Source organism: Gambusia affinis, linkage group LG12 (assembly GCF_019740435.1).
Source record: "Gambusia affinis linkage group LG12, SWU_Gaff_1.0, whole genome shotgun sequence".
In the NCBI taxonomy this organism is placed as follows: domain Eukaryota; kingdom Metazoa; phylum Chordata; class Actinopteri; order Cyprinodontiformes; family Poeciliidae; genus Gambusia; species Gambusia affinis.
This window is the reverse complement of record NC_057879.1, coordinates 22516522-22542722: the sequence shown is the minus strand read 5'-3', so window position 1 is coordinate 22542722 and position 26201 is coordinate 22516522. Positions and strand designations below refer to the sequence as shown.

The 26201-nt window shown below is 35.7% G+C and overlaps 1 protein-coding gene and 1 long non-coding RNA gene across 2 annotated transcripts in view; one reads left to right on the top strand and one right to left on the bottom strand.

Moving 5' to 3' along the window:
- Positions 1-26201, top strand: part of ak5 (adenylate kinase 5) — an 89033-nt gene that overhangs the window by 18099 nt on the left and 44733 nt on the right. The window contains exon 6 of the mRNA XM_044133668.1: positions 14902-15093. Coding sequence (XP_043989603.1) covers positions 14902-15093 — 192 coding nt within the window. The remainder of the gene's footprint in view (positions 1-14901; positions 15094-26201) is intronic.
- LOC122840889 overlaps positions 7781-26201 on the bottom strand; it is a 50359-nt gene continuing 31938 nt past the window's right edge. The window contains exons 2-3 of the long non-coding RNA XR_006372308.1: positions 8818-9115; positions 7781-8258 (exon numbers count right to left, since the gene is read on the bottom strand). This is a non-coding gene — a long non-coding RNA (uncharacterized LOC122840889). The remainder of the gene's footprint in view (positions 8259-8817; positions 9116-26201) is intronic.

The window sequence follows — 26201 nt, the reverse complement described above, 5'->3', positions numbered from 1 at the left end:
AACTGGAGACTTTTTAAAAATCGCCTTGACAACTTGTATTAACCAGTTGCACCATTTTCTGAGGTATATAAAGCTTATAAAGGCGTTGAAAGTGGAGCAGAGGGCATTGATCCTCGTACTGAGTTGAAATCTTTGGATTTGAGACAAGCATGTTTTCTCCTCTTCTCTCTTTGCCTGTTTCCTGTCTGGCTACTCTGAGTAACGGCCCTGAGCACCACAAGGATAAAAAAAAAAAAACACTTTTCTGGCACTGTAGATAAAGTCCTGCTTGGCTGAGTAGACATAAAAATCACATTTTCATTTCAGAAATCTCTTATTTGATGACAGATTCTGATAAGTGACAGTTCTGATTTACAGGAGGATCATTTAAGTGCTTTAATTATTGCTGAGAAACAGGACAACCTGGAGTTTCATTTATTTGTGTGGTGCCTTCATCATCACTTTGGCTGTTTCACCACTGCGTGTGCGTCACGTCCCGTATCAGCGCTGGCATGAGTTCACACCAACCCCACTCATTGTGCTTTACAAAGCAAACATTACAGATCGAACCCCACAATTAAAAAACAAGCACATAGGAATTATTGATGCTGAAAGTTAAAATAGTCAGACATTTTTCTGTAGTTTTTACAAGATTTTTTGTATTTCAGGAGCTGCAGACTGTAAAATGTGCCTTCACTTCCGCCGTCAAGTATAAGCGAAAGTCTCTATTTGCACTCATTATACTGTGGAGCTTCCCAGGAGGTTTCAGATCTTTATTTAGCTGTCTCACTCACAATGTTGCCATTTTCTTCCACTATCGCTCTTCACACTGGATTTGCTCCTGCAGACACCGTCTCCTCTTTTAAAGCGTAATTTGTGCCTGTGACAAATTGTCTTCAATGCTCAGAAACCGGCTGAAATAAGAAAGTGTATTCCTTTACCAGACTCAATATAGTTGGAGTTTGTGAAAAGGGCTTTTTGTGCTCTTCTGTCAAACATCTATAACATGGAGGGTTGCACTTCCAGCGGAGTGTGTTAAGTATAACTCTCAGGTTTCATAATGAGCTGTCAGTCGGCCTGCTCTGTTCCTCATCTTTTATGTAGCGAAAGCAGGAAAATACGAACAGGATAATGTCAAATAAGATTCAGTGCAACAAAGATAGAACTGTAAAAAGTCGAAAATGTTTTGACTTTTGGAAATTTTTCTGAAACTCAGACATTTTCATGTTTTTTCCAGAAAATTTTGAAGCGTTTTTGGCAGAAATTTACTCCTATTTTCTTCTACATCTACTATGATACTAATACGACATTGTAGCATTTTCTTTAGTTTACATTCTTTGTCTTTCTTTTTTGCATGTGAAATTTTCTAAGCTTCTGACCAGACCAAACCTCTCTGACGTGCAGCGTTATAGATCATTTTAGCAACATTTATTTTATCAGCCTGACCTTCGTGGTTAGAGGAACCCAACCAGACATTAAACCAATGGTTCCCAAAGATTTAACCTATGGATTACAATAAAATCCCCCAAAAAAGGAAAACAAATCCACTGGGCACTCACACGTGTATTAACTTTCAGTTAACTTTGTTTTAACTTTCAGTAAAACAAACCACCAGAAACCGCTCTACTGAACCGAAACCAAACAGCCACGTTTCATTGTTGAAGCATCTCAATAAAGATACCAGTACAGTGAAACCTCGCTGTAACGCGGTTCACCTTTCACAGCCTCGCAGATTCTTTTCTGCAGGTTTTTTTACAGTGCATTGTGTTCTGCGTCCTGATTGGCTAAACAGTCTCCACACTTCTTCTCTAAATACCATAACGTGCCAAAAACGTTACAGTCTTTAAATATAAGCAATGCTGCTTGGCAAATTTTGGCAAATATTTTTGCCCAGAAGAAGAAAGAGCAACAATAACTTTTGATAACTATGATCTTCTCTCGATAAAACAAACCTGCACCTCAGGCTTCAGAAGAAAAAGACACTGGAGAGCGAAGTGAGGCTGCAGCATCTCAGTCAGAGGAACAGTGAAATAAACGAGTCACAGTTTGTCCTACTGTACTTCGTATTGATGGTTAAAATGATTATTTTACTGTAGTTACTTCTAAGAAAGCGTTATATTTGTTAGAAAAATGCTTGTGCCTGAAAACAGGTTTTGTTCTTTGGTTTCAATGTAGAGTATTTAATTATGTTGAATAATAATTGTAAAAAATAAAGGTAACTATTTCACGGATTTCGCCTATCACAGGTACTTTTCGGAACGCAAACCCCACGAAAAACGTGGGTTCAGTGTACTGGTAATCTACAATTAAAGAGTTAGTTAAACACGTTTGTTCTTGCTACCCGTTCTGCTCTTTAAAATGAGTGAACATCATTCATGAGTCATTACTTCATCTCATTTTAATGGGCTATGTTAGACATTTTTTGTCCCTACTGTATGTTACTCTACTGAGTAACCCAAAAGAAAACAGGAAAAGTAGTTTATATAGATGCAAATGTGGATGGAGAATATATTTCTGGAGCATGCAGTGCCAAGATATAAAAACCTGACATGACAGAGAAACCGCCCTGAGGAGAAGAGGAGTAAACAAGTTTAAAAATCCTAAAGGAAGTATTTATATAATGTTTGCCCTCCTGCTGTTAGTAACTGTTGGATCACATGGAAATGTTTTCACTGTAGTCAAGATTTTAGTTTGCAGGAATTTGTTTTTCAGCCCATTTTTATAACAGATTAACTCTTTTTACATAAGTCTATAGCTAACGTATTCAAACTGTTGTGTCCCCCACAACCTTATTCACCTCAGCAGCAGGTGAGATACGAGGCTTTTGATTTGCTTTATAATTGCATAATAGCAGAACAGAAACCTGAGGATGAGGAAGGAGAGCAGGAAACGTGACTCCGTAGGAGGAAGATGGAGTACGTGTGAATAATCTCTGCATTCACACCAGGAAGATTCAAACACAGAACTTTCTTTTTCTCACTCAGATTTACAGATGAAGTTTGATTCATGTGAGGTTCATGAACTGCTAGACTGGATTTTATTGCTATAATAAATACAAATGGGTGACATTAAATTTATTTTGAATTTACCACTGAATCCAATATTCATTTCAGTTATTGGTTATTGGTTAACTGATTAATCAAATAAAAAAGGCACTTTCTTCAGTTTTTCACTTATAATCAGAGTTCTGCAGTAACTAGTTACATTCACTCAGTTATATTTACTTGAGTAACGTTTTTGAAAAATAAAAACTTTTCGAAGTGTTTTGTACTTTTTACTTTTACTTGAGTTTTGTACTGTAAAGTATTGCGACTCTTACTTCAGTAAAATGTCTGGATTCAACACACACCTGCAGTTTTTGTTAAATTTTATCAGCTTTTTTGTTGAAAGAAACTGATTTGGAAACATTTTATTTTGCCTGATTTTGCTATTCACATGAATTATTTTCATCGTGGTTCTTAAAATACCAAAACTTCCACATAAATTTATGTTTTCGGTCCGTCTGATGACATAATTTTTAAATATTAAAGGATTGATAATTTGATCAATTACTCAGTACTTCAGCAGACTTTTTACCAAATACTTATTACTCTTTCTTGAGTAATTTCTTGGTCGGCTGCTTTTTACTTTTACTTGACCTCTTACACCCTAAGCCAGCCGAGGTCACATGGCAGCTGGACCCACCGGTGGGTCCGTCGGGTTCTAGAGGTTAAGTAAAAGTACATTAAAGTACTGCTTCTCTTACTTGGTAATATTTTTAGGTACTCTACCCACCTCTGTTTATAACAAGTCATTTTTCTAACCTGATAAGTGAAACAATCTGCCAGTGGAACTAGTACTTTTTATATTTTATTGACTTAAAAATCTTACTATTGGTTTTGTCTTATTTCAAGTAGAAATTATACCAGAAAAGATTTTGTGTTTTTGCAGCCTTGGTTTCTTTTAACATGAATTTATCCACAAAAGTAGGAAAATGCCCTGAAATTTTTACACATTTTGTCCCAAACTGTATTTTTATTGATTATGTGACACAACAAAACAAAAAGACGTGTTTTTGCATTGAGTCAACACTTATTTTCCTAACTCTTACATGTTATTAACATAACTAGCTTATTTAGGATGTAGGTCAGCCGGTTATTCGCAGCGTTCTGATGAGATTAAGAGCTTCTCTTCCTGTAGAAGTCGTATTTACCTCTCTGGACAGCATCTCTGTGCTGTTTCCCCCGTCTGTGTGGTGACTGGACCTCTTCTCGCCGTTACTGTGAGAAGGAAACATCTTGGCTTAATGAGAACTCCTGTGCTGTTGTCTCCCCCGCTCCGCGTTATGTGACAGCAGATTCCTCTCAGAATAAACGCCCTGCGTGGAAGCTGCCCCGAGGCGACAAAACAAGTAAACTGGATGGCATAGCATGAGGCTGGAACACGTACAACACAACGACAACAAGTCCTCTTCAATTAGCCACTACTGGCTCTACGGGCGGTGGAGGTTATAAATTAGCTGTAATCATGGTTATAGTCAGCAACTCCAGCTGTTAAAGGCGTAAAGCAGATTGGTTGTGATTAAACAGAGTTTTATCTCCTCACCTCCACAGCTGCTGAGAGTGAAAACAATGGAGATAAACACATGGTGAGAGGCGAACATTCAGATAGTAATGCTGTGAATTGATTAAGAAGTTTAATCGGATTAAACACATTCTTAGGACCACTGGGGGGAAAAGAATTACAACTTTTATTCTCAGATTTATAGAATGGCATATTAAGGCCGTTGTAGATGGAAAAGGAACTGAAATTTTGAGAATAATCTCAGAAATTTTCTAGAAGAAATAAAAACTTTCGAAGATTAATGTAAAAAATGTTGGAGTATTTTTCTAGCAAATTTTTGACTGCTGTGTTTTTCTATTGAAAATGTCTTAAACATGTCAAAATTTTCTGTTTTTTTTAAAGAAAATTCTCTGATTAATATAAAAATTTCCACATTTTTTAAAGAAAACTTTTGAAATTAATTAATTTTAGAAGCTCTGCAGTATTGTTTTCCTACTTAAGTTTTTACTTTTGTAAAAAGTAAACTTTTTTTCTAGAATATTTATAGGATTAATCTCAAAATTTCTGTTTTTTTCTAGCAATTTTTTGACTTTTCAAACTTAGAAAATTTCTGTGTTTTTCCTAGAATATTTGAGCTTTTTCCAGGAAACATTTTTAAATTTAAAATATTTCAAACTAAGAAATTTACATGTTTTTTCTGGAAAATTTCTGAGATTAATCTGAAAATTTCCCTCTTCTACTACATTTTTAATTTATCAAATTCAGAAATTTACTTTTTCTAGAAATTTTTTGAGATTAGTGTCAAAATATTTTAGCATTTTCTTCCAAATTGTTGGTTTCTGGAGCTCAGAAATGTTCTTATTTTTTCTAAAAAAAATAAAAAATAAATAAATAAATCTGAGGTGTTTGGTGCAAATTTACTCCTTTTTCTGTCTATATTGGTCCTAATCCTAATACGCCATCACAGAATTCTGACTTTAATCTCAAAACGTTTTGTTTTGTCACCCAAAATCCCATCCAAACCTGGTCAAGGAAGCATAATTGGTCACCTTTAAGCTGCTTAGATAAACACATTACAATTGATAGTCCTAATATTTAATTCCTCATATCATAAATTGCTAAGTCACACTTCACAAATAACCTCCAGTTGTAGTTTAGCTCATGAGGTTGTGTTTGTTGATGCAGGTTTATTGGAATTGCTGTTTAAATCTCTTTTTAAAAGGGGGAGTGATGGTTTGAAGATGGACCCTGAGGTTAGATAAGGTGCCAGAGGAAATTCAATGGAGATGAAAACACACAGATAACACAAGCTTGCACTTTTGTTTGCAGCGGTGTCCAGGCGACCGCGCAAAAACAGCTCCTACAGTTACCAATGACTAGACAAGAGCTGATGTCCACTCTGTCGTTCAGCAGGCCTCGTATTCACAATCGAATAAAGTGACAACTGGTTATTAAACGGGGGTCTGTGAAGCTCGGGAGCAGAGGAGAAAACAAACAGTGCAGTCCTGAGTCAACATGAGCCACTGACAAGAAAGTGTAGGAGTGGAGGAACAGATAAGGAACATTTTGGTTCCAAAAAGCATAACGCAGTATTCGAGTTTTTGAAAGAAAATGTAAAAGAAGAGGAAAGATTTAGCACTGAAAGAAAAATGTCTTTAAAAATGAAAGTACACAACAAAAGGAATGGATGACAGAAAACAACCTGGATTAAAATCTAAACAGATTAAAATCGAGTTCCTGGAGGCTAAAGAGAAGTAGTTAATGGTGGTCTTTGTTTCTGTAGTTACATTAACTTTAAATGCAACTTGGCTGACATTAAATATTACAAATATTATAATTATGATGGTATAAAATCTGTTTGTTGCAAATTGTCAGGAAAATATGAAATATTTTCTTGGGGTTTTTTAATGTTTTTCAAAAGAACTGTGGTAAAGATTTTATATTGAAGTAAGTAGGTTTTACTGGATCCGAAGAGAGAATCCAAAATACCTGCAAAGACTTAGGATGGCAGTTTTATTTCTGATCAAACATTTGGGGAATTTCAGGTCTTCTCTGCTTTAGCCTTAATTATTCTGCCACTTTTCAGCTTTTCATTATTGTTGACATTCAAAGAAATAAATAAAAGTCTTATTTTCCGGCTCTAAAACGATTGTTGCCGTAGCTCCCTGTTGCTAAGAAACATCTTTGTGTCCATTCAGGATCCAGCTTGATATCTGACATACTCAGCTCGAATTAAACCTCCTGCACATCTCTGCCGTCCAAAAGTTAAATATGACCTTCTAATCAGCAGCAGATAATGCAGAACAGAGATGGGAAGTGATAATACGCAGGTTGTATGTGATTCCAAGTATTTTTCACATGTAATCAAATCATAGGCAGTAACTGATGTAGAGTGTTTCTATAAATAGAGAGGAAGGTTGTGAAGCACGTCTGAAGGAACTTATTACGTTATATTTATGATATATAACAATTTAAATCACAGGTAATCAGTGCGAAACAAAATATTTTATAGATTTTAACTCGCTCAGCCAGAAATAGACTGAAAAATAAATCAGAGTTTAAGTGAATTCACTGTACTGCTGGTAAATGTCCTGGAGGATCTGCTGAAAACTCATGTGGAAACTCCTCTACTTGTCAGCAGCAGCTCTTAAAGGCTCAGACAGAGAGAGAAACCCTGGAAGATTGTCTGCTGGGATTAAAATACCAGCACCGCCACAGAAAGTAACAAAGTTAGACTGTCTGGAAACCTTACACACTGCAAAAACACAAAACCTTACCAACTATCTTTGGTCTAGTTTCCACTGCAAATATCTTAGTACACTTTAATTAAGACAGTACTAATGAACTTTTAAGTAATTATTAGGAGCTTGTTTTAAGTCAATAATTAATTAATATTGATGAAAAAGTGAGATTATTTCACTATCATGGGAACAATGTCTCATAAGTGAAATAATCTGTCACTTAAAACAAGCTGCTATTTCTTGCTGAACTTAAGTTTGTATTACTTCAAGTGTACTAAGGAATTTACTCCAGAATAAGAGAAGTGATCTCAAAATATTTTAGATCAACACGAGTACCAGTTTTGATAAAAATATGTATAATTTTCTAATTTATTATAAAATGGAATATAAAAATTACTTTATGGTGCCTTTGGGATCAATAAAGTATTTTTTTAATTGAATTGCATTAATAAAAAATCTTTATGAACATTAAGGCAATACAACCCTTTTTTATAATTTTACATGGTTTGAACAATTTTTATTATCATGAAATAGAAATAAAATTGAAATATTCTTCACTGTCCTACAGTGGAGAAATTCAAGTGCAACATAAAACCTTTGGAATGTAACGTCACAAAATCAGCAGGCACTGCCCGTTACCTAGCAACCTCACGGAAGCCCAGCCTGTTACCTAGCAACCCCAGCGGAACTCCAAGACAGTTTTTTTTTTTTTTTTTACTTGCTTACTGAAGGATCCCTGTTAAATAAAGATAAAATGGATCCCCATTAGTCTTTGCCAAACTAGAAGCCGTTTCAAATACAAACACACAAAATCAAAACACAAAAATACAAATAGAAACAAAACAAAAAAGCAGACATTAAAAAATACTTTAAAACACACAAAACATCAGCGGTGCACCATACAATGGCTGCTGGAAAAGCGATGTGTTTTGTTGTTGACTCGCTGTTCAGAAACCGCTTGGTGCATTCTTGCTGGTTGTGCAGGAGGCTCCACTTCTGCTTTTCAAAGATTTAAGGATGTATAATCAGTTTGCAGCCATTTTCACGTATGAGTGTAAATGTTGAGTTAGGGGGCATGGCCAGCAGATTATTTGGATTTAAAGTGGCAGGAGGCCCTAAAACAGCTCATTCTGAAAGGAGCTCACAATAGGCAGACTAAAATCTCATTATCTGTACAAAGAAATGTAAGTAGATTAAGATAGCCCTTAAACCAATCTTGATCTGTTCAAGAAAGCAGAATATGTCACCTTTATATAGTCAATTAGACCATTATATAGAGTAATTAGACAATTAATTAATCTATATTAATTGTCTTTGTGATGGAGTTAAGGAAATATATTGACTTTTCAATAATAACTTAACTTATTGAATGGGTCTGGAATCCTAATTAAAAGGGTTAATAATATTTGCTACTGAGGTGGATTACGTTGAAGTATAACTTCCAGAACTGACAACACACATCTCAGAAAATATCAGTGTGAAAACCTGAAAAGGGAAACTCCTTCAATGTTGGTGAACCATCATACTTTGACCTTTAAGGGGTTAAAAAACTGACCTGCACATTTAGTGTTACTTTATGCTTCATCCAGCTCTTTTCCTGGAAGGTTCACTTCTTTTCTTTAAGTTCTCGGCTTGGGGGAAAACCGTTTGGTCCTCTGAGGACCGGCAGCATCCTTTTTCATTACGCACCCCATGCCGGCACTTTGCCCTTTAAAGCATCGGAGCGGCCATTCATGAGCTCCCTTTATGGCCGCCCAGAGAGACCGTCCACCCCTCCGCCATCACTTCCCGGCTTTTCACAAACCGACCCGCAGGGGGGCAACGCTCTGCCGTCATCATTCCTGTCAATCTGCCTGTATGGAAGCAAAAATGCTCAGCTGATGAAATTTACATTTATAGGTCACACATTCTCATCTTAGCAAACATATACTCTGAAACCAATTAAATGAGCTGCTTTTCGTCACGTTGATGTAAAACACAACCCTGGACTGGAGTAATTTTGGTGATGATGATGTTGTAACTCTTCAACACTTTTCTGTCACATTTCAGAAAAGGAATAAAACATCCTGTTCTGGCAGAAGCCAATTACAGGATAATGTGAGAGCCCAGCGCTGATTTTTATGACGGCATATTAGGGGTATTGTAGATATAAAAAGAAAAAAGAATTTGGTAACACTTTATTTTTCGGGACGTTCATAAGACTGACATGACACTGTCAAAAACCTGACATAACACATAACACCTGTCATGAAGATGAAGGAGTCTTCATGAATGTTTACGACTGTGGTCATGAAGTGTCAATCGATAAATAATGACATTTTTAATGCAAAGTTGCATTAAAATCTGTATTAAAAGTCCATTAAAAGTGTTCATTTTAATGGACTTTTAATACAAGTTTTAATGCAACTTTGTGTAAAAAGTGTCCTTATTTATCGAATAATGCAAAAATAACACTTTAAAATCCTATTTTTAGTTTACAATACTATAAATACAATACTGAGACACACAACAACCCGCATAAATTACTAAAGTTTTTTTTGTACTGTTGTAACCATTAAACAATCTCCTCTTCAATTCAACCTTATAAGAGGAGACACATTGATGATGTAATCAATATAAAATAACTTGCAATTAAGTTTTGGCAAAGATCAATGTAATTTTCACAGGTGACAGAGCATTAGCGTTAGCAGCTACTGAAAGTAACTAAAAATGTTACTTTTAATGTAACTTAGTTACTTTCCAAATCAAGTAATCAGTAATCTTACCAAGTTACTTTTCTAGGAGTAATCTGTAATCCGATTAAAGTTACTTTTCCAAAGTAACTATGACATCACTGGTTAAAACTAATATAATCTGCCGGTGTAACTAGAACTTTTTCATCAACAGTAAGAAATTATTTACTTAAATTAAGCTTCTAGAGGTTGATGAAAAAGTACTTATTAGTTTCGTCCTACTTCAAATGTACTTTACTCCTTCAATCATGACGATATTTGCACAATATTTTTATTTTTTTTGCTGTGTATGAACTAAAAGAAACAGCTGCATGTTTAGATAATTATCCCAAGAATTCACATTTGTAGATATTTCTCTTGTTTAATTGAAAAAGTCATAATACGTTCCCATAAAGCCTGCTGACACACCCGAGATCAAAAAATGACACGCTGAATGCTGACGGAGAAAACCTGGGATTGTTTATGCTGACAGATGGAGATGCCTGATGGTCTGTAGAAACAGATTTATTAGGAGCAAAACAAAATTTAATAAAGAAAGAATTAAAACACCAGATAGTGCCGCCTTTGTACAACTCTTTTCTCTTTGCTTTGTTTGCAGCAGCCTTGATGCCAATTTTAATTTTACGGCTTTACAAAGTGAACTCTTATCTGTTATTTTCTTCAAAGGTGTGAAAATTCTCTAGTTGAAATAATAATAAATTTTAAAAAACAGTCAGGAGACTGAAATACTACCATTAAATATCTGTTTTGATATTTTGATTTGAGCCAGTGCATTCAGCAGAACGTCAACTTATTAATTTTGCTTGTTTTATTTATTTAATATTTTTTAACAAAGCCTTTTTAAGAATTCCTAAGTTGTTGGGGGTTTTTTTCTCTGACTCGACATCCGGTGCAAAAATTAACCAAGTCTGCCGTTTCTCTTCTTCCTCTCATGTGACGTGAGGAAAAGATCAACGAGTAATAACGCTGGCAGTGTCCTACTCTCATCATCAGCAACCAAATGTGAGAGAAATACATGCATGTGTGCATGGTTTCCATGGAAACTGAAACTTTAACTGGAAACAGTGGCATGCACCTCTGTAGACGCCATTCAGGCTATTTTTACCCGTGGCAGTGTGCCAGATCAGATGCAGACGGTGGAAAGCTCATCGCATGCATTTCATGTAAATACAGCAAACAGCAGGAAATAAAAAAACACAAAACAACCAGTGAGACAGTTTGAATAATGACTCCAGAAAGGATAACTTCCTGTTCCAGTGAACTGGATGGACAGGAGTCAGTAGCTGCGTTTTCACTCAAGGTACACTTGCACAATTTCACATTTTGAGAATGAATTTGCTTAATGGAAACAATGGAAACTCACCAATAAAAAAAAAAAAAAAAACTCTCGTTAACTAAAACGTTTTGGTGCAAGAATGAGGTGGTACTTTTCCAAAAGTATTTAAATTGGTTTATTTTGCAAAACTGCAACAGAAACACTTTAAAAAATATATATATATATATATAGCAACTCATGTGATATATATATATATCACATGATCAATAACTAGATGTTATCACTGGTAGAAATCACGAAAAAGAAGATGACAAGAAGTTGTTGGAGGATGATGGTGTGGCATGTTTTTAACAACTTATCGTGTGATAAAACGTATTCACGTGTCATTTACCTGCATTTCTCATTTAATAAAAATTGCAAAATTGTCTGGGTTTTTTACATTAGCAGAATATTGACAAAATTGCGCTCATATTTGTAATGAAACGGTATCTTCTGATAATTTAGTTGAGCAACACTTTATTTGAAGGGGTGTGAATAAGACTGACACGACATGAACATGAAGGATTTGTCATGAAGCTTTATTTGGTCAATACTGACACTTTTGATGCAAAGTTCCACTAAAAGTCCATTAAAAGTGTAAACTTTGCATTATTTGGTCAGCAATGACCCTTTTAATGCAAAGTTCAATTAGAATTTGCATAAAAAGATCATTGAAAGTGTCATTATTTACCAAATGATGCTTCATGGCAGTAAACATTCATAAAGCCTCCTTCATGTGCATGACGGTTGTTATGTTTATGACACTGTCCTGTCAGTCCTATGCACAACCCTTCAAATGAAGTGTTGCCTTTAGTTGTAATGGTAGGAATCAGAGTAACGCTCATGTCAATGTCAATTTATTTATAAAGCACTTTAAAAACAGCTATAGACTGCATTGAAATGCTCTTAAAATCACAGATAAAAACATCTAAGAATAAAACACAACAAATTAAACCAACAGGGCAGGTAGGTTACAATACTACTTATGTAAATGTGAAAGAATAAAAGTGAGTTTTAAGGAGTGATTTGAAGTGTTCGGACAGATCTAATGTTGAAGGATAAAATCCAAATACTTTTCTGATCAAAAATATCTGGTGCAGCCATTTCTGTTCGCTTCCAAACAAGTCTTCATGTGAGGAATTAATTGTGCAAGGCAACTTTCTGTTGGGAAACTTTAAAAAGTGACAGAAGAACAACACAGAGGGGTCTCCCATCAATCACTGAACGCTGCTATTTGGGAACATTAAGCCTTCTCATGCAACCAAAGTACTGAATTACTCACGTGAAATATTGTCAAACTTAATGTAAACATCATAGATAAAAGAAAAGAATCATCTGAAGTCCAAATCCAGCTGCATGGAGGATTCAACCGGCCCAAAATGCAGCACAATATCACAACAGTTCGTGGTTTTGTGATGCATTCAAGTGCACCTCAGATTATTCAAATATCAAAAGAAAGTCCATTTACTAAAGCTTTTTTTTTTCTTTCAGATGTCTTTTAAACAATCACTAAACAACAATATTGAACATTCTCAAGTGAGTTTAGTCACATGTAATCCATATTTTATCAATCCAATAATTTAATCTGTTACCTAATCCTTTACTAATAAAAAATAATCAAACCAAATCTTTAGCCAGTTTTATAGTGTTTACTTTTTTGTTTATCACAAACAGACCAATGTACCAAACCATTTAAACTACTTTAGTTTCAGACTATGGCACATAAAATGTACATTAAATACCCAGGAGTTTGTCTTCACTTGTATAATACTGGATGGTCTGTTTTAGTGTTACATCAGAGGAAACGCCAGAGGGTTTGTTTCCGTCCTACGGATGCCTGATAAAAAATTTATATAACATTTTCATCTCCTTTATCCAATAACTGATTTTATGAGAAAATAAACTGCTATCTTTCCATTTTAATTTATGCCTCTTTTTTTGCTGTTATTTAGGGATCATTTATAAAGTTAAGTAATTTTTTCACTTTTCTGGTGTCTTCTGACCTGGATTGCAAAATGTCAATAATTCACCTACAAAAGGCGAAGTTACAGGGAGGCCGGCTGTTTTACACTGAACTCTTCGCACTGGTTCCCCGTTCAGTTTAATTTAAAACCAACTGATTGATTTCAAGGCTCAGGCCTTCTTAGTGGGATCTCAGCTCCCAGGTTTCTGGGATGAATCGTAAATCATTCCTGCCGTCACGGTTAAACTCGAAACGTGACGCAGCCCAAGACTTACTGGCCCGACACTGCAGAACCGGTCCCAGTTACAATATAGCGACGTTTCCCCGTGATTTTAACCGAAGGCCAGAGAAGTCATTTATTTTACACCAGATTTTTTTTTTCTGTTTTTGTTAAAAATCTATCCTGTCCGAAAAGCAACATATTACTGTAGAAGTGCCAAGAACCTTCCTGCAATACCTTTGTCAGACCAGTAGGAGGCAGGACTGGGAGATGTGGCTTAAAACTGTAAAAAATTATTTCCATTTTAATAGATTTTTCCCACTCACTTTCTTTTCTAAAAACATTAATTATTAATATATTATAAATATTTTCTGAAAGTTTATTTCAGTCGAATGAGAATTAGGTACAGGCTGCACAAATTTTAGGTTAATTTTACAAGAATATTAGAAGAATAAAGATGCAATTTTCCCAGAGAGTCTTAATATATTAGAAAAAAAGTAAGTTTTTTTGTAGAAGAATAATATTTTCTCATAAAGCTGCATTTACTTACAAACTTGATTCTGATATTAAGAATTTATTCTCTTATTATTTTGATTAATTTTTTGTCATATGACTTTATTCTTATACCAGTACAACTATATTATTATTATTATTATTATTATTATTATTATTATTATTATTATTATTATTATTATTATTATTATTATTATTATTGCTTCATTCAAAAAAAACAAAACAAACAAAACATCATGGAAATCCAAGGGATGTATTGGTGAAAAAAATAAAAATAAAATAAAAAATCTATTTTTCAACTAATTTAATCTTCAAATACCAATAAAATGGATTTACCACCCAGTCCTAGAATGACATAATTTTATATCAGCATAAAAATACAACAATGGAGTATTCTTTAATTTTTTGCTAATTTTAGCAACTTGCCTTTCTCTTACTGTTTATTTTAACCATGACAGCATATGCAGGCATTTTGCAATTTCAAGAAAATCGTGTTCAATAACTTCCTGTGAGCGTCCACACTCCTATGTTGCTGTTTGTCAATCAAAAACATCAATATTTTTCATGAAAACTCTTCCACAACAGTGTCTTTTGTAGAAAAGCTGCAGGTTATTTTATATATAAGATAATGCCTGCAGTCTTTCAGGTATTTAAAACAAAGGGAATGGATGTAGTTTATATCTTCGTCCTCTGAAATCCTGCCTGAGATGAGCTCTTTATTATCTTAAACATGGAGCCCTGACTGCACCACATTTCTGAATGATATCAACCCCTGCAGCTGCTCTCTGCTTCATTTCGGTGAAGTATTCAGCTCACAGTTGGATTACAGCCATCATGCATGAATGGAGCTTCTTCCAAGCTGTTCACGGCTTCACACATGATTTTTCTCTCTGCAGATCTGCACTCCAGACCTGGTGGTTTTCCTGGCCTGCACCAACAGCCGCCTGAAGGAGAGGCTGCAGAAAAGGGCGGAGCAGCAGGGGCGACCCGACGACAACCCGAAGGCCATCGACCGTCGGCTGACCAACTTCAAGCAGAACACCATTCCTCTGGTGAAGTACTTCCAGGAGAGAGGCCTGATCGTCACGGTGAGGCTGCTGTTTACTGCATCTCTGGATTTAAACTAATAAAACAGGAAAGGATGATCAAATATATAGGGCTGAAACTAACAACTATTTTAGGAATCGATAATTCTATCAACTATTCCGATGATTAATCGATTCTTCTGATCAATCAGTTATCCCAATGATTAACTAAACAATTGATTATTTAGACAATCAATTATTCCTATAATTAAGAAATTACTCCAACTATTAATTGAATGTTCCTATGATTAATTGATTATTTAGACAATTAATCAAATGTTCATATGATTAATTGATTATCCCAACTATTAATCTGGGGGAATAATTGGCATGTTCTAAAGATTTTTCACTTAACATCAAGCTCTTTTATACAATATTAGAAATACATTAGAAATGTCATTTGAGTCCTTTTTAGATGAGAAAATAAACATTTTATTGCCCAAAATGCAATAACCTTATATTCTTTTAGTGAATTTGATCTGGATGAAGCTTAAACATATTTACAGATATAGGTTCCTTGATCTTAAATGCAAATATTTATTTCCCATAGTTTTGGTTTAATTACTACTTCAGCTAGAATTGTTCTAGAAACAAACTTCTATCTTTTTACTAACTAAACTTCAAAACTTTAATACGACACACGAAGTGTATGTTTAATGTGATCAAATTGTGTCTGTGACTTCAATAGTGGCGACTCAGTCAATCTAAAATGTATATTTTTAAGTTTAATTCACAATGAATCAGTTATTTCAGAAACATTTCAGCTCCAAGCAGCTGATAATGACGCCAGTAATGAATCAGCCTCGGTAGAATATGAAAGTCTGTATCTCATCTTCAGGCAAATTTAGACTCATTTGACGCCAATCTGATAAAAACGTCATCGACGTTAGAGGAACAGCCTGAGCATAAATGCCAGCTGGAAATAAGAAATCCATTTAATTGTTTATCCGATATGCAACTGTTTTGTAGAATAGGTCAGCATTGTCATCCTGTGAGAGGAGAAGGGTGACACTTACAGATCGCTATATTTTGGTAGCATAGCAAAAAACATTACTTACACACGACAAGATAAATAACAGAAGGGACGCGGGAGAAGGTCGCCTGAGCTGGACACCTCTGGGATCCCCGTCGCCGTTCGAGGTTTGGTGCAGAAACACATCGACCAAATCTCAATCTGCGCCTGCTGAGCGCTAATAGGAGACGTTAGCTTGTGCAACACTGAGGCCTGTCCTCTGGTGGGAGTCTCATCGATCTGTCTGCATCTCAGGGCGACCTCCTTTCCCTCCACACTCCAAGAAAACTGAACAACTCCTCCAACTCAGACTCAGTTTGCATGGTTGAGTTTGAAAAGTTCATCATAATTTGCAGTGGAAACACATTAATGATGACCAGGATGAGTTCTGTCTGCAACGACTAAAAATCTGAATTTTGTTTGACACAAAAAAGTCAAATTGTCAGTTGTTGGTGACAACTGATTTTTTTCAATGGTTACGTCTATCATAGACACACTTGTGTAGCTCATTCTGGTTATGCTAAGGTAATAGCTCAGATTTTTTTTTTTTAAATGGGGGTTATGTGGAGCGGGAATAGGTTGTCAATATCTTGTCTGAAGCGCAGAGTTGACTGAATTCATACAACATATCAATATGAGTTCAACACATTCTGATAAACTAAATTGTCTGCACTGTAATACAACCAGGATGAGAGAGAGAGAGAGAGAGAGAGAATGAAATAAAAAAAGAAAGGACAGAAAGAAGCACAGAAAGGAAAAAACGAATTTGATATATTTACATTTTAAATACGACACTGTGTACTTAAAATACCTACTTAAATTATTAAAGATACGCATTTCAAAAACAAAAAACTTTTAAATCAAGCTCTTCTTAGCTGGAAAAAGAAAAGAAACATCAGGCGGAAAAGTATGCATCTAACATAACTTTAATAAAAATGTAAAATAATATCTCTAACTGAAATAATTTGTGAAAAATAGGTAGAAGAAAACTGCACCTTTGGAGCCAAAAAAAACAACTTGATAGGAATAAAAAATACTTTAATGTGTTGCTAAATTAAATGTGAATGTCATTGAAGAGGCAGAGAGAAATAAAAATTTCCCAATTCTCATAAAAACTGTTTTGTTTGTATGTTTGGAAAAAATGGCTTGTAAATGTTATCTCTGTTGTGAAAGGATAGTTTTTCATTGATGTTAGTTTCAAAGTATTCACTCTAAAACTAACATAAATTAGACATATTTTTCATATTTCTATTCTTCTAGCCTCTTGTGAAATCACTTTGTTTCCATCAACCTGCACTGGTGCAATATTCATGTTTGTCATGAAGCCATTTAATTCACCTATACGGCATTTCTCTGGACTTTGGCTTTAGTATTCATGAAAAGTTGTATTTGCTTCTTGAGATCCCCGCTGTGTGTGCAGAGAACACAGGGCTGGAAATACGTGTGTGACCCAGGAGAAAAACTGTCACAGGATGTGAGATTTAGATAACTGGATGTGTTGGTCTTTGAACTGAATCTCACATTTTCAGATTATCATAAAATCGTGGAACCTGAATGGAGGCATGTGGCGACACAGGCGTGATGATGAAAATTGTTATTCAAGCAGCAAAGAAGTTGAAGTCACAGACAAAAACAACGAGATTCTCGCTGTTTTGCTCTTGCTGTTTTATTTATACCGGGTGAGGATGGAGAGGGGGTCTTAGCAGGTGGCACAATTAACAAAGTAAGGAGCAGGTGTGAGGAGAGAGCAACTGATTAGGACAAACCACAGGTTAGAGGGGGGAAATAAGAAAACAGAACAAAACCATAAAAACCTAGAAATCCTAATAAAACTTAAAGTTTAATTTATACAACCCAATCCACAAGAAATATTGTCATTTTCCAAAAAAGTCATTTAAATTCAGACACAGACAATCCATTTAGCTATCAAACATCAAGTTCAGTTCATAGTTCAAATTGTTTTCTATCTAAAGAAAACCAGCAGATTGCATTGACTGTGTTTGCTTCTCAAATGTGCGCAAATCTTTGTCTTTATTCTGTTAATGTTGAAAACACTCACAACTTTGTCATTGTGATGTTTCCATTAAATAAGGCATTCATCATCTATCAGACATCAGAGGAGATGTTAGTGTTTGATTCAGACGTTGGAGCAACAAACCTCTTATACTTCAAAGCGGCTACATAAGCTGCATTTGGGGAAATTGTAGTCAGTGATTTTACAGAAAAATATGGATTTGACATGTTCAAATTACAACTTTTTATGAGCCAGCTGCACATTGTGCAAAAGACCCAAAAATAAACCCTTATCCTCCAACCACTTCCTGTTGTCGTCTTTGTCATTTCCGTCAGAAGTAACAGCTGGTTGTTAATCGTGTGACTCGTTTGATGCAAAAATAGTGTTTCCATTGCCTTGCTGCTGAAATGTGCTATACATATAAATAAAATAAATTGCAGTTTTGTGAAATACTATTTCAATATGGCCAAAAAACCACGTCACGTTTCCACTAAGCAAATTAGTTTTTGTAATTTAAATTTCTTCAGTTTTATGTTCAATGGAAACAGAGCAAAAGAATTGCAACTAGGCCTGTCGCGATAAACGAAAAATCGATTAATCGTACGATAAATTAAAACTATCTACGTCATTTTAATTATCGGCGTTATCGTCTCTTCCAGCCTTTTTCTCTTTCTGTTGATGTTGCTAAATGAAAAAAGGCTCAACTCCGCTGCTCTCCACTGATCCTCCCTTCCTCATTTCCTTAGTGTAATGTCCAGCGCACACGACACCATCTTAGTGCTGTCGGTCGATTGTCGGCCCATTTTCAAAATCTGAGATCACACATTAGCCAACAGAAATCCTAGGTATAACGGTTCGATCGGGTTCGATGTGCCGACAGTGGGCACAACATAATGGCTACAAGTCCAGCTAACTAATTTTAAAACCAGGCATTAATCAATGCTTTACTACAATCTACCTGCAACGCATGTGGCTCTAGTGTCAGCGTAACGTAAAACAACTGAATGAAAATCATTATAACCTATTTATGTCACGTTAACGAAGAACAGCTGAAAAGTTACCGGGTTCATCAACGTAGCGATTTTGTTCCAACTCCTCCCCTCGTCATTTCTATATTCTTTGTACAAAATGTTTTATAAACATTAATGTTGTTTCCACATATTATCTCCAATGTCTGCTGGACTTCGGGTTGCGCCGTTTCAGCTGTTTGGGATTCCCCTCTGTAATTTCCCCTCAGAAAGCAGGAGGAGAATCCGGCTTTCTGATTGGCTACCTGTCACATTCAACAGGCTGCGTTAACAATCCCAGCGGGGAAAACACCTGATTTAGATCGGAGCGCCACAACGATCTAGCGTAACACACCACACACTACAGGATGATCACAAGCCACAATCTTAGAACGATCAAAGTTTTATTGCATCAGGTAGTCGATGTGCCCATCTTCTCTATTTAAATCTAATGATTACTGAAGGGCAATATGGTAAACAGACTTTATAATCTGCACTCTTTTGGTTGAATGCAGTATTTATTTACACTTTGGCTTTATATTATTTCGTTTTTATTCAAGTACATTTTTGTTAATGGAGACTGAGAATCAATTTTATTTTTATTTTTGGTTGTTTTGTTTATTTTGTTTATAAGTTCCAGTGTTGGGTGTTCTTTTGAAAATAAAGTGCATCCATCTTTGGCAGGAAATCGCATGCATTATTACATCATTTCCATTAAATCTGTGTAAAAAGGTCTTCAAACAATACTATCGTCTATCGCAATAGTTTTTTGAGACAATTAATCGTTCAGCAAAATTTGCTATCGTGACAGGCCTAATTGCAACATTCATTTCTCCTGGACTTGGTGACAGTAGATAATCCTTTGCGTTTTGTTGATTTTTGTAGCAATTCCTCAGACTGAGCATGCATGTAGCAACAGTGGAGAGAAAAACCTCCCCTGTAACAGGAAGAAAGCTCAAGCAGAACCAGAACCTGCACAGATTGTGCAAAAAAGAAACAGAAGCCCTGATTCTGCAGTAGCTACTTTAAATGCAGATGTTTTTTAATCCGAGCTCCATAATTCAAACATTTTGCATCCTTACCAAAGCCTGATGTCAATCGTTTAAAGGTAAAAGCAGAAATTATTTCTTTATTCCTTAACAATACTTCAGGAATAAATAACTATGTTATTTGCAGCAGGGTTTTCTGTAAACATGTAAGAGTCACTTTGTAAATTTGTAACTAAGAAATTTTGACTCAAGTCTTCAGAATCCATAAGAAATACAGTTTCTCCTTTTAGCACATATAATAACTTTTTTAGAAGTTAAACTGAAGTGGGAAATAATTTTCTGCTCCACATTTCTCCAAAACCTTGGTGCAGTTCCCAACGAAGTCTGCCTAATTAAGTCACTAATTTAAGACAATTTAATTTATTTAAGACACTAAATCCAGATTTAAGACACTTAATCGTAGATTTAGTGTCTTAAATCTGGAGGGTCGCATCTCTTCAATAATGAAACATTCTTCTTAATCTGTCCCATAAAAATTTAACCTCTCACAAATTACTCACCGTTTTATCTCTTTTATTCTTGCAATTCTTCCAGGCAGTATGAGTTGTATACATATCACTTACGTTTCAGAATTTCTACATTCCATTAAATACAAAATCTATAGCGGCGGTTTTCAAAGTGTGAGGCGCGCCTCCCCTGGGTGGCGCCAGAGCACTTTAGGGGAGGCGCGGTGCGAGGGAAAAAGTAAACCAGAAAAGCTATCTGTTTGCCGTCTACCGATGTGAGAGAAACGTCTTTTACGCACACGATCAACTCTGTGGATTTAGGAAAAAGTTGGTACTGTGGGGTGCGCATGTGGAGTGGGGATCAGTGGAAATGTTTCCCTCCTTAGAGGATGTTTTGGCCAGTCGGACCACTTTTTTCAGTAACGAGTAATCTAACGCGTTGCTATTTCAAATCCAGTAGTTAGACTACAGTTACTTATCAAAATCATTTTTGCGTTACTGTGCGTTACTGTCTTCTTTTGTTATTTAATCGTATTTCCTCTACTCGTCTTGTCGAGTGACCGACGTCTCTATGCAACAGAAATGTAAACAATGGAGGGAGATGCGCATTTTGTTGGTGAGAAAAACTGGAACTAGTTTGAGTTTCTGTCGACAAGTCCGATTATTATAAGCGGCTTTGGGCTTTTTTTTTTTTAAAGTCGCTTGAAAATTTTACGAGTTGCTGGTTGCGCCTTTTTGGGCTCGTTTTTTAACGTGAAGTTACTCATTTGGGGTTGGAAATAAGCAGAAACTCAATAAATCCCAGAATTTGTCCGTCATTAAGGTAGTTTTATTCAGTCTCTCCCTGTCCATCATTTTCCGGATGATCCGTCCCGCTGTGTCTTTGTTGATGTCAAGTTAATATATTACCTCTGAAAGACGTCGTGCTTCACGTTGCGCTCCAGAAAACTGCAAACATCGAGACCGATATGAACAGCGCAATAAACGTGAAAACAGCCACGAATAATCCGTAGTTGGCAATTGTTATAATGGCAAGTTAGCACCATTATAATTATTAATATTAAGATAAGTGTCACAAATCTGTGCAACCATCTGAGCTGTGGAGCTGCAGGAGGAGCTCTGTGCGCTGCGCTGACACCAAATGCAGGGCCGTAACGCAGAATCTGGAGGCTGGAGGGGGGGGGGGGCTTTAAAATCCTTCTTAGAGTTTTCCAGACAACAGTGGACCACACAAATTACTCACGTTTTTTATTTTTTGTACTGTTTTTTGTACAATCTCCTCTTCAGTTCAACCTTATCAGTGGAGACACATTGTTGATGTTACCATTATAAAATAGCTTACAATTAAGTATTAGTAAAAATCAATGTGATTTTCACAGGAGGCGGAGCGTTGTTGTTAGCAGCTGCTGAAAGTAACTAAAAAGTTACTTTTAATGTAACTTAGTTACTTTCCAAATCAAGTAGTCAGTAATATAACTAAGTTACGTTTTCAAGGAGTAATCAGTAGTCCGATTAAAGTTACTTTTTCAAAGTAACTATAATCGGGGCTGAAGGTGGGAGTTTTTGCAACTGAACTGTGACATGGAGCTCATGTCACAGTTCGGGGGTTGTGTGGGGGGGGCGCAGCAGGCATTGTGCTCCTTGGAGGGGGGCTCACCCTTTCATACTTTGAAAACCCCTGATCTATAGTAAATCCTTTAAATCTTGCTAAAAACATAAGAATCCTGTCAAGGTAATGAAACAGTTCACATTCTTTCTAACAATAATAAAATATGTGAAGGGCTCAAATAATAAAAGTAGCTTCAATTAGTTGTTAAATTGCTGAATGGTTCATATTCTTTGACATGTTGGCTAGTTTTTTGTGATGTTTTTGAGTATTTAGCGAAGTTTGAATCAACCTCGATAAAAGAAAATCAATTTAGTGTAAAAAGAATTCTAATAAACCTTTTAGCAACAAAACCTGAATTAAAAACTGTTGTTCTCCCCAAGGCTACAACACAAACAACTTCTTCATTCACTTTAAAACTCATCTTTCTCTGACGTCAATGTGTGTTACCATTCACACACTGACTTCACAAACTATTCACGTAAATCATTTGTGATACGGTAAACATAAAGACCCGCTGTAAGTTTAAACTGTAACTGTTTGTTAGAGCAACATTCGGAACTGACTCATGTAATAAGTGAGAAGGAGGCATAAAAGCAGCGGAGAAGAACTAAAAGTAATACCACCTTGTTCTCATGAAAACTGGGAAATAAAATATTAAATTGAGAATGAAACCACAGCGACTGAATCTGCTTTGTGTCGTCAAACGTTTTCATTTCAGTGAAACATCTGGTTTAAATGTCCAATGCAAAAATTTAATGGCAACTATTGCATGTTTTGATTTTTACATCTGTATGCGCTGTACAATGGCTGCTGGAAAAGACAAGTGTTATGTTGTTGACTTACTATTCAGAAACCACCTGCTGTTGGTTGTGCAGGAGGCTCTACTTCTGCTTTTCAAAGATGTACCGTTGCATAATTCCGCATCTTTTTCCAGCCATTTTCAGATGCGACTGTAAACTCTGAATTGAGGGCGTGGCCAGCAGCAGATTATATGGATTTAAAGTGACAAGACGCCCTAAAACTGCTCATCGTGAAAGGAGATCAAAATAGGCAGAACTGCTCAGAGTAAAATCTCATTATCTAAGAATGATTATATCCAAAGAAAATGTAAGAAACTTGTTTTATGTAACTCGTAGACCTATTTTAACCTCTCCAAGGAAGCATAACAAGTAAAACAAAAAGAAGATGGCAGAAATGTCCACCATGCTGAACTGGAGCATCTAGTGGGCTGCCCAGACAGATCCTCAACCCAAAATAAACCTTTTTCTGAAGCCAACTGCAACACATTAACCATAACATGGTGTCTAGTAGAGGAAAAAACATCTTCATCACCGACCTTGAAAGGGAGGAGAACTAACCAAACTGGAAGAACTTTTAAATTTATAACGAGGAAAAAAAACAAATCTGGACTGTCCTGAGGTCTTCCAACGTCACTCGGATAAAACATGTCTAATCTATTCCTTTTTGGGTTCACAGTTTCAAATATTTGATCAGCTGAAGGGCAACTTGTTTCATCTTAAAAGTCGTTTTCAATAAGTTATCTTCTTCTTCTTTTCTCCCAAACGGTGTATTTCTGTAGAAACACCTGGAGTAAACCCAATTTCCTCTCCTTTTACAGCCGTAAATGAAAGCACGTCTGCAATCCTCTTCTGTGATTTGAACGTTTTGAGACCTTATCGATGGCATGAGCCTGCTGTAAATTGCTGTTGCCACTTTCTGTCAGGCGAGCGTGGGACAAACAGCATCAGTCGCCTTCGCTCTCAGTGTCTGTCTGGTTCATCAAACCTTCCCTACAATCACTCCGTTTTACGCCTCAGAAAACAAAAGGCTGTCAGAAACAGAAGCGCTCTTAAAGTAATAATAGTAATAATTACGTTCTGATTTATCTCAGAGGTTATTCAAAATCCGGAGTGAAGCCTTCTCTTCAAAATATACATCTGTACTTCTGAAAACTCTGATAAATTGATTCACTTTTTGGTCAAAGAAATGGTTTGTCTCTTGCTTATTTTTAGCTTTTTAGCTCCTGAACAACTTGGCTTTTGATTTATTTTACTTTAAATTAAATCATAAGGAAACAAGAGTCTTCCAGTTTGTTGATTTAAATCTTCCTTTGTCTTCTTCAACCCCATAAAACTGTTCAAATTTTACTAATAATCCCTCAAATCTTAAGTCCAAAACCATGACATAACAATAAAAAAATCTCAAAATATTTTGTGTTGGATTAACAGCTCAACCTTATCTTTACTTATTAATAAAACATGTTTGATTGATTGATTGATTGATTGATTGATTGATTGATTGATTGATTGATTGATTGATTGATTGATTGATTGATTGATTGATTGGATTTGATGCTGAGCTTATTTCAGTGTGACAAGACAGAAGAAATCATGTTTTTGTTCAATTCAAAATTATAAGAAAAAAAAATCTGAATTCTGAAGAAAGTCGGATTTCACAGATTAAAGTCGGATTTTACATATTAAAGTCAAAATTATGAGGAAAAAGGATGAATTTTGAGAAAAGTCAGAATTCACAGATTAAAATCAGAATATATGGATTAAATCAGGATTGGCAGATTAAAGTCAGAATTCTCAGATTAAATTCAGGATTCGGAGGGAAAAAAAGTCTGATTGTTTTTCCAGTGGGCCTAAATCCTCCTCTGTATCGTAATAACCAGAGGATATAATTGGAAAAATCTCAGCTCCTAAACTCATGCATGAACTAATGTGCATGAGTTAATTGTTTCTGCCAGTGGAGGCTTTCGTTATTAGAGTAGCTTGTTTTATTTAAATGTCAGCTCTGGTGTGTGGAGCTTCGACTTCTATTATTATCACTGGATGTAAATCACTGCTGGATTAAAACGAGTCACTTAATTGTTCGTCTTTCTACATGGACAACAATGTTTTAAATATTCTGTTTTCACAAAGTTTTCCACCTCAAACGTTACATTTAAGTAGTTGGGTTTTTTTTTGTTGTTGTTGTTTTTACCAACAGTAGTTGCTCATTCAAGCATCTACTGATCTCTGAAGGCACCAACTGCAAATTGCAGAGAGTGGAGATAATTGTTTGTAGAGGCCAGGATTGAAGCCGTTGTGTCGTTCTAGGAAATCTGGCTGAGCTAATTAAATATTCCCCGAGTGAACTCAGCGCTTCCCTGCCTGCACAACGTTAGAATCCAGGCAGATGTAAACAAACAAAGGAGGCATTTCTGGGGCGTGTTCAGATGTCTGCAAAGCATTTTATTATAAAATCCTGTTCTGGAGATAAACTAACATTACCGTTCAATCGTTAAATCCATTTCTAAATATCCTAAACAAATGTTTGAGCCAAATATAAATCCTTGACAGCTTCTCATCTATATTTAACTTCAACTCTTTGAGAACCTCCTAAAAAAATAAATATAGCTGTATGATAAACAGATTGCACTGGGAGAACAGAAATAGCTTTACAGTACAGGAGGAGATGCTGCTTGAAGCTCTGTGTGAAATACTCATCTGTTTCCTCAAATCTTCTTGTTTTGAGATGTTTGCGATTACAAATGTTAATCTGAACTTTGTGTAAAAGTAAAATATTGCAATGCTAACTTTTTATTTGCTAATAATAGATTTTTAGTAAGCTTAAAGATGCTACAGTACTGTTTAAAATAGGTATGCACAATATATTTGCATCAATATTGGTATAGTCCAATATTAGTTATTTTTTAACACATGAGCATCAGTCTGATCAGTAAAACTAGGCTGGTATTAACCCGTCACCTAGCAACCCAAGTGGAGCTCCAGCACGTTTGATCAGTTAGTTTTACTAATCAAATGTGCAGTACAATGGCTGCTGGAAAAGACAAGTGTTTTGTTGTCACCAACTATTCAGAAACCTCTTGCTGCACTTTTATTGGTTGTGCACAAGGCTCTACTTCTGCTTTTCAAAGATGCACAGTTGCATAATTGTGCATCTGTTTGCTGCCATTTTAACATGCG